The following is a 13,216-nucleotide window of genomic DNA, read 5'->3' on the forward strand; positions in this document are numbered from 1 at the left end:
ATATGACCATGGGCTAACACCCAACGTTTGCTACAATTTGCATCTTTCCCAGAAACCACAAGCACAATATTCACAGCCAGGTTGCTTTTGCACAACATTTCCCCCAGACATTTCATTTTTAAGGCCAGTCGCCTCCAAAGCTCCATACCTGAGTAACAAGAGGCCAAAGACAGGGATAAAAACCTCTGAGTAATATCTATTATATCTCAAATTTCATATTTTACATGGTCAAGTGTTAAATGACAATACAATCTATGAACAAAACTCCTTTGTGCAACCATATCAGAGGTAACAGAATCAGGCCACAAAACCAGGGTAAAAAAGAGGTTGTTAGAAATATTGTGGAAGAAATTTGAATTCTGCCCAAGAAGAGGATGACAGATGCTTTTACAGAGTACCAGTTCACTCCTTAAGGGCTGCCTCCACTGACATAGGGGCCCAAGGAACCTCTGAAGTGAAAGGGGACCCAGACAGTCCTCTACCCACCAAAGCTGCACACTTCCTCTCCAGACACTTAAGCAGAAGGTGTAGCAGTCTATCTGTCCTAACCTCTCTTTCTTTTAACCTTAAATATTCATCACACTGAGTCAATGCCTGCTTATATTTCCAGTACTTTGGTTTCACAGATGTATAAACACAAGTAACAAGGTCTTTTTCAGCTTTACATCTGTGAAGTACATGGGAGGAACACTAATGGGTCAGTCACTCCAAGTATTTATGAAAGTTCAATGCTACCTGCTCACATTTATATGGGTTTGGTTTCCATGTTTAACAAGCTGCTAAGTTTTGGGTTTTTTTTGTTTGTTTGATTTCCCTCCGTTAAACATCTGTTGATTCTACAACAAACAGCATCAGAACCACCTGGACTGGAACATCTTCATACATGATGGAAACTACCTCCTAAAGGACATGCATGCAAGCAAGCTGAACACTGCACTTCATTCCCCAGGTCATAGCTGTCCTGAAGAGCAGTTATTCCCAAACAAAAGGGTCAGAACTTTGACTCAATACCTTCTACCCCAGCTAAAACAATCAGAACAATAAAATACAAAGAATGGAAATGGTTTTAAACACTTCCATATTCAGGATGCAAACAGACATACAAACCCTCTCTAATGGCTAATTCTATAACCAATCTTGTATTGTATTGTATATATATTGTATTTTTTAAATTCTGTCAGAAGTTTGATCAACATGCATCATGCCAAGGCAAAAACTAAGAATATTTTAATGACAGGAGAATCTTCAATGGCAAATAGAAAATAGAAATAATGCCTGTGACTTATTTCTTGTCAATTGCAGCAGAGCAAGGTGAGGGAAAGGAAAAACAAATTTACTCCTGAATGAAAGTATATACCCGCAGCCAAATTTTTGAGATTAACTGCACTTCCAAAAGAAAAAAAACAGGTTTAGCCCAACTTGCATATTCAGACTTAACAAGTAACACTGAAGGATAACAAGGGCCTTTGACAACTCCTCTCTCACTGTGTAACTAAGTATTGAGAGTACTCTTTGACATACAAACACCCATAGGCTTCATTAGCATAATTCTGCTTTTGAGTCAACATTCTAAATTACTCTCTTGGCTTTTTTCCTTTCACCCGATGGATATTACAAGGAAAATATCCACATCGTAAAAGTCAGGCATAACGTTGGGTTCACAATCTCCAGGTAGGCTCAAGATACAAAACACATACAATTTACATATATATAGAGAAACTACACTAGGGCATTGATCTTGAGTAATTAAATCATGGTAATTACCCACTTTGTGTCAGAAATACAACAAAAGACAAGGCAAGAGTCTTGAAGACATAAAAGCCTTTGCAATTTACCTGTTTGTTAAAAACAAGCCAGATACTTGCTTTAAATATTTTTTAAGTCCAGATCTTGATAGATAATTATAGTTTCTTTTTCTTGAGATCCCAGAGTGACAATTAATGAATCTCTTGTGCAAAACTGAACAAGCAGCTCTCAATTCAAATTATCTGTCTTTCAGGAGTATTTATTATGCCTAGAGTCAGCTGCTGGCACAGGAATGCACATGATACTGCAAATCTCAGTTAAACAGGCATTAATGGGCTTTTAATAAAGCTCAGGACTGTGAGTAGCCTATTTATTCCAAATGATTTCTATGACAACATACAGTCCTGAAAAATGATGGTTTTGATTCATAACCATACTTCTATTTATATGTTTCACCCTCCTCTAGCATCACAAAAAAAGCCTTCCGGCAGCAATCAGTATGACTGTCAATCAATAAAAACTGCAACCATATCCAAAAAAAAATCAAACCAACACAAGTGTTAAGAAATTACAAAAACTTAAGAAAAATCAGGAATTCATCAGTACAGAAGTTCAGCCAGCTGGCATCCTAGCTCTAAACAGGTTGATCAAAGTCATTCATCTTGAAGAGAATGTGGGCCAATGATTCTACCTCCCAGTACAGTTTAACACTGACATCCTGACCACAGGGGTGCCACTGGCTTTGGATGCCACATATATCTTTAGTTCACCTAAACCAAACTGTGCAACTCATTCCTTCTTTCATTGAGCCTTCTCCACTGTATAATCATATCCAGACATTCCTTTTTTTAAGTAAAACTATATTTATACCAGACACATAAAATTAGTTCTGCAACAACTCAAGGCTAAGACCTGCCCTGCAGGAAAAGTTTAAATTTGTGTATAACAGTCTTACCACATATTAAGAAATTGCAAATCACCACCCTGACAAGTCTCCCTACGATTTCATGAAATGGGAGGCTGTCATAACAATTTTATTTTAGGAAACAGAATTGAGTAAAATACTTTGCAAAGTAAGTTACAGTAACTGGGCTGCAAGTTGCTAAACAACTGAGAAAAAGAAACATCAAAGAAGGCCTACCTGGTGAATGTTAAAGTCACCTTTACCACAGCACAGTTAGATATGTCAGGGGTGTTTACCTGTGTCAGCTTTGTTTACATTAAGACTAGAAACACGGATCTCAGTCTTTTCCTGCAAGCTGCAAAAACGACGCCAGCTGTCTGCAAAGCCACATTCAGTTCTACGAACTGAAGCCGAAAGCTTTCTTGTGAGCAACTGCTCAGATTTGTGCCACCATGGGGAGGCCATGTGCTCTCAGAGATGTCCTCAGAGACTGACTTCTTCTGCTTTCATTTACTGCCCATTTAGTCCCACTAATCTGTCTTCAACTAAGTTTACAATGAGATTCAAATAATGACTCATCTTAGCCTCCCTCTTCACACAGAAATTACTCTTCTCTGTTTTATTATTTTCTCACACCATAATCAGCTGGCTGTATCAGCTGACAGAGATTTCCTGAAGAGCTTCTTTGTACTTCAAATGCAATGGGAAGTAGAGATTGCATCATATCAACAATACCACCTCCAAATGGCAAGGACTAAAACCATGACAAGTAGAAAGTTAAAAACACAGATGTTTCCACATCTGCTTAACAAAGGGACATAAAATACCAGATAACTAAGCCCCCAAAGTACATATATTGGTGCTGGAGAAAGCAGAAATGCTCACTTCACCCCTCCTGACAAATTCATCTCCTGATAAACCACCCTTCACACACATCAGAAATCCAAGGGTTTTCAAACAGCACCATGAATCATCTGGAGCAGACACAAACTCTGGGGGACTGCACCTTCCAGCAAAAAGGCAGCTGAGGCACTGCAAACCTAATTTAATTTTGACTAACTTATTCTGTCTATGGCTAAATATCTTCTTGCTCACACCTACAGCTTGTACTGCCACAAAAGCTGTGCACGTATTCCCAAATGAGCCTACAACAGACACATTAAACCATTTTCCTTACATACACAAAAGGCTCTCAGTTCTACTAGGAAAACAACTTCTCTTGACTTGTAAACAAACTTATAATTCATATTAATTCCCACGTAACTATGCTCCTTATGTCCTCCTGGTTTCTTTCTCAAGAGGATTAGATCAAAGAAATTAAATAGTTCAGCTCAGTGCTTTCAGTATTAAGACACAGACTCAGAATAACTATATAGTGCCATCAATGTATCCTCTATATGAAAACCAAAACAAAGGGCACACTCAAAGTGCATATTTTGACAATCAACTGATCAGGTGGACAAAGGAATGGATTTTGAGGCGCAAGAGATAACTATTCACTAGTTAATAAGATAGCTTCAGAAGTCTTTAAACTTTCTCCTCTGTCTTAAAAGTGTAAGCTTTACTCACAGTATTAAAATATAGTTTGTTTTTGTTACTATCTACAGATCAAGAGTGTACCTCTCTCCCAATCATTCCAGCCTAGCTACCTAGACTTTGTTTCACATTGAGGATTGGTCTCAGGGCACCTCACCTAGACTCCCTGCACGTGATGCTAAACGGACACAGACAGTTCAAGGATACACCTAAGCCATGTCAGCTAGGATTGGTCCTTCAGTCCAGATGACCAAACTAATTAATCTCCAGAACACACACAGTGTGAACACGAAGTCCTCAGCACCCACTGTTTATCCCCACAAATGTGCTTCTACTGTGCCCACCTGTTACAGCAGACAGAGCCACAAAAATCAAGGTTAAAATTTAACTTTTCCCTGCACTATTTGAGTGAAACAGGGAAAACAATCTTGTTTGAAGAAAGGAATAAAGCAGGTGCTGTGTTGCAACAGAGGCTTAGATCTGTGAACAGGCGCAAGAAGTCTCGTCAGTTGGATCCTATTGAGGCTCCTTGCCATGAGGTTGGCATGCCAAGGAAAGATAAGCAGATATGTAATGCTGTGCTGGGCCTGGCTGAGGTGGTGAATTCTCCCCACAGCAGCCCTCACAGTGCTGTGCTTTGCACTGGTAGCTAGAAACAACGTGGAACTTATACCAGTTTTGGCTGCTGCTGAGCAGCACTTCCACAGAACCTAAGCTGCCTCTCCAACATTATTCTCTCACCTTTAGGCAGTGGGAAGACAAGATCTTGGAGGGGACACAGCCAGGACAGCTGGCCCCAACTGACCAAGGGAATATTCCATACCATCTGCTCAGCAATAAAAGCTAGGTGAAAGGAGGAGGAGGCAGGGAGAATTCATTACTATGTTTGTCTTCCAGAGCAATCACTAACATATACTGAAGATCTACTTCCCAGGAAGTGATGGACATCATCTGCTGCTGGGACATAGTGGATACATATTTTAGTTTCTTTTGCTTCCATGCATGGCCTTTGCTTTTGCTTTATTAAACTGTCCTTATCTTGACACATGAGTTTTTTCATCTTACTTTCTCCCTCCTCATCCTGCTGAGTAGGAGAGTAATAGAACAGCTTGGTGGACACTAGCTGTCTGGCCAAGGTCAACACACCTCAAATAAAAGGATTTATCCCTACGCAAAGTTTAAATTGACCCAAGGTACAATTTCTTACTTTAGACAAAACTTGGCTGCAATACCAACTCTTTCAAATTATGTGCTACGATGCAGAATTACAAGATGACCAACCTGGTTAATGAAGAAAGGACATAAATTTTAATTCTCCTGCCTTGTATTTGAATTTATTAATTAAAATTACTTTTCCCTTCTCAGAAAGGTGTTTCCTATTCAAGTAAATAAACACATTTGGGTTTATTTCTAGACATTTTCACAATGCTTATTTATTACCATTATTTTACACGCAAAATAAGTATCATCTTAGTCAGTCTACTTACGAAAACACAGGAATGGTTCTTTGGTTTGTTTTTTTTTAACTTGAGCAAATAGCAAGGACAAACCCATGCCCTAAGTTAGTAGATAAACATTTCAGGTAAATATAGTCTTGGCTGGAAGGAAAAACAGCTAGCTGAGGAAAGCAGGACAAAACCAGGTGGCTTTTGTAAGTACAGAAAAACAGTAAAAGTCCACTGAACCTCCCTGCTTTCATTTCTAAACAGCAGTAATATGATAAATCTAGTTAAAACTGCTAAGTAACTGCAGTCTTAGTATCCTCCACCACTAAAACTGATAGATTCCCATGTAAAAACAAAAGCAGGTAATATTAGTACCATATATTTTTACTTGTTTTTTCAAAAGCACCATCTTGTCAAACACCTCACATACACAGGATGAGGGGCCAAAGAGTTCTTCCAAAAGGAAACAACCAGCACACAGAAAGACCACCTTGTATATGGACTGCCAGCCTCATAATTGTGTCTCTATGCTTCTGCACAGTCTGAACTGAGACATTTTAGAAAAGCTGCGGTTTTACTTCTATTGCACTTTTTTCTCCAGCATTCTCTTACATGGCAGGATAATTTTAAAAAAGGCTCAGCAATATGAAAACTCCCAAATTCCTCAATTCTGAAGGAGCATCTAACTTGCTACTGCTTTATGATACAAAAACAACTGCACCTTTAGTCTGCTAGTCACAAGAAAAACAAACTGGTGAGAAGGTTCAAGGTCATGGAAATTCACTGTAGTACATGCACCAAATCAAAGTGATCACCTGCTGGTTTCCCAGGCTTGGTCATCCTTATCTTTTTCTTCTTTGGCATCTGAATTGTGTGGGTGTTTCTGCACAATCCGCATCCCACCAGCTTTCACTGGAATGAAAATTAAATAGATAACAACAAACCTCAGTCAAATCAGCATTAAGTGAAGAATATTTTAAAGATAACCACCCTGCTTCCCTCCTGATACTTTGCATAGTAATTTAATAGTAATCACAGTTTGAAAAAGAGGCCCAAAGTGTTAAAAAGTGGCAAGCCTAAAGAACAGCTACTTCAGGACCACATCTGCCATTCTCTTTCACATGATGGCATCTTTGCTTATCCTGAGAAGCTGCGGCTTTTTTTACCACCTGCTTCCAATGCCATTTTAGAAAATTCCATTCTGTTCTAATTCCCCCTCCATCCCATACTAACTTGCAGCAGTCAGAAGAGACTGAGGCAATGGCTTGCATAACACTACACAAAAGGCCACAAACCAAAGAAACTAACTTGTCATTTCATGTTCAAATCTACACCTATAATAACAGCATTCATACAAAGAAGCACTTCAAAAATAGTGTAATAAAAAGCAAAATTTAGAAGACCATTAACATGCATTTAGAACAGAACTTTGTTTTGTAAAACACATGAGCATTTACAACATTTTAAATCCTTGCATCACTTAAGTTTTAGAATTTATGCAAACGTGAAAGCAGCCCTCTGAAACACAAAACCAGAAGTGAAAGCAAATCCACTTATGTGCATCACTTATCCACTCCAAAGTGCAATCTAAAACAGGAACCAAGCCAGCCTTAGCACTGCAGTTACTAAGCAGAGCAACCAACAGGCTGCTCTTGATCTGCTCTCTGGTTCAATAGTGTACTTTTCTTTTTCTTCAACAATTGCTACACATGCTACAGGACAGCACAGGATAAGACGACGCATCTTGTCAGCTTAATTGGATGGGTTACGCTGCCATCAGCAACCACATCAGAAAACCATGCTAGCGGTCAGGAGTCAATAAACCACTTACAGACAGGCTGGGTTGTGCTCACAGCGCTTGACTCAGTGCCTGTGGTGAGCCTCAGCAGAGGTGTCACAGCCAGAGCAGCACTCGGGAGAAGCTGAAGCTGGCAGGGCCAGGGAGGCTGTACTTCTGACAGCCCCCCTGTACCCTGCCACAGAGGGAGCACAGCACCTCAGTGCTAATCCCAGAAACCTAGACACAGGTATCATTCCCAATTCTTAACCAGGACAGCAATGGGAAGGCCACTGCTATGCATAAATTTTACAGCCTGGGTGAAGGAAAACAAGAAAGAGAAAGTGACCTGCTCCAGGAGAAAGTGAAAGGTCTTTGGCCTTGTCTTTTAAAAATAGATTTGAAGTTCTGAGTGCTATTTGAATGATAAACTTCTAATTCAGTAATGGTCATTAACTAAAGACAAGCAGTCAACAGACAGACTCAAAGAAATATCTTTTAAACCTATGAAAACTGTGTCCTCTTATCATGCACTAAAAAAACTGCAAACCTAAATCACTAACCATTTTGTGTTCTCTCTCTCCAGCATAAAACTTTAATTGGTGAGAAATGTTTCACATGGGACAAGGAAATAAAAACAGTTTTAAAAACTGCATTTCTTTGTTGCCTGAAGTGAAGCAAAAATAAAATTCCAATTAATTTTTCTTGATTCAAGCTCCTTAGAAATGTAAGTTTGTTTGCAAAAGTAAACACTGAGCTCTGTCAAGTGCAGTCTTGTTTTAACATCTCAGTTAATCAAAGTAATGCTATGCTTTATTTACATTTATTTATAAATTATTAATTTCTTTTAATTGATTTCTAAATTTAACATCATTGCACAATCAGGACCTTTTACTTGTTTCTTTCAAATTACTTTTTGTGGAAGGTGCTGTCTCCACAGCAACACTTGCCAGGGTTACAAACCGCAGTTCTGAACAATACACACACCTCCATGTCCTTCAACATCTAACAGAAAACTAGAGTAAATAATACCTGAAGGTTTAGTGTGAATTTAGATCTAAAATTTCCCTCCTCTCACATTGTGTATCATCAGGCCATCAGCCACTCCTTTTCTCTTTATCTGTCACTGGAAAAAATACACAGCTAACACATTCAGATTTGCCTGTTTGCAAAACTAAAAAGTGGGGATTAAAAGACAACTAAAAAGGTGAATATATAGTGAATAATGCAACAACTTAGAATTTTAAATGTGATTTTTTTTTAACTAATATCATCAGATATAGAATAGATACCTTAAAATACTTTGGTGCATAATTGAATTATATTTAGCAATCCAAGGGTACTGTGCAGAAGGAACCAGCTAACAGTTGCAATAATCATGTGTATTTGTGAGACCAGAAGTGAAATAATTAGATAGCACTGTGTACATATCTGGCATCCATGAGACAACATGCTCACACCCAATCCAGTTTCAGGAGATTTATCTTAAGACAATAAACACCCTTGCAGCATAATTCACCTTCCTTTTCAAAAGGTATCAGCTAAACTACATTACCTCAGGGTGTGACAAGAGAAGAAATTATTACATCCACAAAGCTAATGAAAAACACCCTCAAAATTTGTGAGATCTTCTCAGGAGTTATGAAGAATCATCTATTTCTTACTTGCCTAGCATTTACTATATAATTTGACAGATGCTTACCATGGTGATTTTTGTCACTTAAAAGTCATCTTTAAAAGAGCTCAGATTTCTTTATCCTGCAAACAGAGGATTTAAACAACTGATAAACCTTCAGAAAGCAGTGTCCACAAGTGGGTGGTGTCAATGACCCTGTGTTAGGATTAGGAAGAAAGCAGCTCCTGTGCTGAAGAGCAAGTGCAGAGCTCAGGTGCTAAGGCAGGAGAGGACAGGGAACGGCTCCCTGGAGTGGTGACAGCCAAGTTGCTCTAAGCCTTTGCTAAAGCATGAAATAAAGAAGAGATTGTTTGCAGCACACTCAGAAGAGCTATCTGCTCTCACTACTCAATATAAGTTTTGGATTTTAATTATCTTATGTCATATTTTCCTCTCAAGAGGCAGACAGGACTACACCTTGTCAGTCCTGTGAATGCCAGCCTGTGTTCCTCATAAGGGCTTGACTACTCCTTCTGGAAATGTATTAAACAACTGTGTTAATCAATTACCACTCAAGCTGATCTGGAGTCAGGAAGCATTCTACTTTTTCCTCCCTGCCCCCACTGCTGGACTCCTCTCTGTTTCTGAGACTGAATTCTGAAATAAACCCCACTGAGTTGAGTGAGTACCAAGTGCCTAGAGAAGCACCACAGGTCAGGGATACCCTGGCCCCAGCTCACTCAGGGTGCAGACCTGAGACAGTCCCTCCCAGGGAAACCTTCCAGGTACACCCAAATCACCTGCTGGTCATGGCAACTGGACAGGAACTTCTACAAATCCAAAGTACAACCAAGAGTCTTAGCTTTCCTTTTTCTTGAGTAGGTATTCAATATTAACACAAAAATTTAATTCTTATGTACTGTGTAATGACAGATTCCATTACAACGGTAAGATGTATGAAAAGGGAAACAAAAGTATACCACTGTACAAGATTAAGGGAGCATACATTAGTATTCAACAAAGAAAGGAGTTATTATATACCTTCATTTCAGAGAAATCTTGGCTCAGAGCTCTTTTTTTTTTTAAATGTAGGAAAACGCACATAACTATTTCCACAAACTTATCATAAAACTTCATACACTATTAACACAATCACCTTCCTTTATCCCTCCACAGTATGTACTAGATGAACAGCTAAACAACAATTACACAGATGTCTTCAGAGGAACTGTACAAACCTACTCAACAATGAGTAGGGCACACTTGATCTCACTGATAGGCAGATATTTAATCAAGATTATGTTAGGGCCCTCTTAAATTTCAGAGGGGAGGTCAAAGTCACTTCCTGCACTGAGGTCTTGAGGTTTCTTTCCATTTCATTACCCTTTGTCTTTTCAAGTGCCTTTTCCCCCTATATGAAAGATCAATGCAGAGATGAATGCAGTGCAGTCAGTAAGCAAGGGCCAAGAGCGCATTTGAAAAACAATAGATTTGTCAATTTTGCTTTTAATTTGATGACCCGAATACTTCCTAACTTACATTCCAATGTACTCAGGGTAAGACGTCTGTAATTACAGTTAGTGCTCTTTACAGAACTGTATGCAGCAAAACCTGGGCTTTTAAGCTATTTATCAAGAGATTCCCTATACATACCTTTTTTGATAGAAACTTGCCTCGTTATTTATGAATAAGATTTCACCTGCATTATTTTTTTTTAAGAATTTCTTACTTTCATTTTACTAAAACTTGTTTGTAGAGTGATCTATTGCATCATTCTAATATTCAGGGACCTAAACAAGCTTGAGATAGAGAATTAAAACCTATCTTCAGCTACTAGAGTTAATATACTCTTGCTAGTTGTGATATTTCTTGTGGATTCTTCAGGTGCTCTTCCCAAAGTGACCAGAAGATATGGTAAAGCATTAGTTTTTTTTCTGGCCTCAAAGACAAGCTCGGTGATAGCCCTCCTTCCAAAGATAAACCTTGTGTGCATGTTCACATAAAAAAAGAGAAAAAAAAAAAAAACAAAACAGGGATGCAAATGATCTTAAATGGCACATAGTTGAAGGTGTTCTTCAGTTCATATGTGGGCCCACGTTTTACAAAGAAAAAGACTCAAACTGAAATATTCTCACGGCAAAGGAAACCTGTACTGTATTCCAGCTTTTACACTTTACATTGCTAGTTTCTCATGTGGTCTAGAGAGGCTCACTTTAGGTCTTTTAAAAATTTTCACCAGTTTCAAAGACAGGGTTTGAAGCAAAACTCTCAAACGTGGAGCAACAGCAGAAAATACAGTTACAAGGCGTGTTTGTTTCATCAACGGTGTAGCTGGAAGACAGAGTTAAACCAATGTAAGATTTTAATGATCCCTTCACTCTGAAACTGACATGTACCTCAAGACAAGGCAGCTGGAGGAGCCAGGGCAACAAAAGCTGTCAACATTGGAAAATGATGCTCTGGTTTGTTCCATGAAGCAGATCAGCAAGAAGGCAGGTAAGAGCTAATGCCATGACAAGGGAGGCTGCAGGACTGAAATGACTGTTCAGCCATAAGAGACTGACTTACCTGCACTGCTGAACTATATCTGCCATGAAAAGCAAAGCTATTCTTTCTCACTCCTATTTAGAGGAATTTCAGGTTCTCATTATAAACAGCACAGAATTCGATTATAGCTCAACAGCTGCTTACAAATTTAGCTTTACATCTCATCAATTGATCTGAATATAAAACCAGCCACCTTGCGATTTTTTATTGAAACACTTAAAAAAACAACTCACCGACTACTCCACAGGGAAACATTAGATGACATATGTAAAGCTGCTGATGTAGGGACCAAAGTTCCCTTTTTAAAGAAAACTGTTAGAAACAAAACTAACAGCACGTGAAGGAACACAGCTTCGATACTGTGAGGAACCGAACCCCACCTGTGTACAGAGAGGAGCTACCGTCTATGGACCCTGGCAGATGTGTCCCACTGGAGATGACACAGAGCTCCCACCCTGACAGCCCACTTGCGCACAGCAGCAGGACGGAAGGCGATGGAGCTCCTCTGCGGGGCACTTCTCAAGCAGCTTTACCTGTTTCCTACCCTGCCGGGCTGCCGAATCGCAGCCAGGAGCTCGCAGGCTGCTCTGGCGCTCACACCGTGCCGCCCACAGGCAAAATGGATACACAGTGTTGGCAGTGTCCGCTCACACTCAGCGCACACTCTGCTGGAGCAGCCCCGCAGGCTGCGCGGGGCCGAGACTGCTCCGCTCCCCTTCCTTCCCCCAGCCCCCGGCGGGGTGCGGGGGCCAGGGCGGGATGCCGGGCGAGACGGCGCTGCCTGCTGCCGGGTGGGAGCCCGGCGGTGCCAAGCTGTACACACCCGATGAGGGCTTGGCCGCAACCAGAGCTGTCCTCGGGGAGAGGCAGGGCAGGGAGCATCGCCCCGTCACCGGGAGAGGCAGCCGGAGGGCCGGGAGCGCCGCGGGCACCCGGGGCTCCGCCGGGGACCCCAGCGCACCGGCAGCACCGCGCCCGAGCGGTGGAGAGCGAGGAAACCCACCGGGGCTCGCATCCCCGGGGCTCGAACCTACCGGGGCTCACTCACAGCCCCGGGCTTGCATCCCCGGCAGCGGCGGGACCCGCCCGAGGCCGCCCTCGCCCTCCTGAGCCCCGGCGCGCACAGGAGGCGACTTGGCGGGGAAGCGGCGCCCGGCCCCGCCGGCCCGCAGCCGCCCCGGCCCCCCCGGCCCGGCAAGAGAAAGAGCGGAGAGACGGGAACCGGCGGCCGTACCAGCAGGAGGGTGTCCGGCCCGCGTCTCTGCTTTCTCTTTGGGAGGCGAAGACATTTTTACAGTGTCAGCGGCCCCGCTCCCGCACCGCGTACCCGCACCCCGACAGCGCCCGGCGAACGCGGCCCACGCCCGGCCTGTCAACGTGGCCGCCGGGGAGGCGGTGCCGCGCCGGGCGGGCGGGGACGCGGGCCCGCCACAGGCGGCCTGCGCCGGGCCGGGAGCGCGGCGTGGCACAGCTCCTGCGGCCGGGCAGCTCCTGCCGCCTGCTCCGCCCTGTGGGTGTGTGATCTGCCGGGCGAAACGGCCCGGGCAGCGAGCTGCGTGGTTTGCGATCGTCTGCGAGTGCGCTTCAAATAATACTTGTAATTAGCGGCTAATCGGCAGCCCGCGCCTTGCGCTGCTGCCTTCTGC

General features: G+C 42.0%; 1 protein-coding gene across 1 annotated transcript in view; it reads right to left on the reverse strand.

Annotated features, from left to right (window-relative positions):
- DAP (death associated protein) overlaps positions 1–13,006 on the reverse strand; it is a 51,330-nt gene extending 38,324 nt beyond the window's left edge. Inside the window, exons 1-2 of the mRNA XM_056484611.1 lie at positions 12,805–13,006; positions 6,447–6,543 (exon numbers count right to left, since the gene is read on the reverse strand). Coding sequence (XP_056340586.1) covers positions 6,447–6,543; positions 12,805–12,859 — 152 coding nt within the window. The 5' untranslated portion in view covers positions 12,860–13,006. The remainder of the gene's footprint in view (positions 1–6,446; positions 6,544–12,804) is intronic.
- Positions 13,007–13,216: the final 210 nt, after the last annotated feature.

Source organism: Oenanthe melanoleuca, chromosome 2, assembly GCF_029582105.1.
Source record: "Oenanthe melanoleuca isolate GR-GAL-2019-014 chromosome 2, OMel1.0, whole genome shotgun sequence".
Taxonomy (NCBI): Eukaryota; Metazoa; Chordata; class Aves; order Passeriformes; family Muscicapidae; genus Oenanthe; species Oenanthe melanoleuca.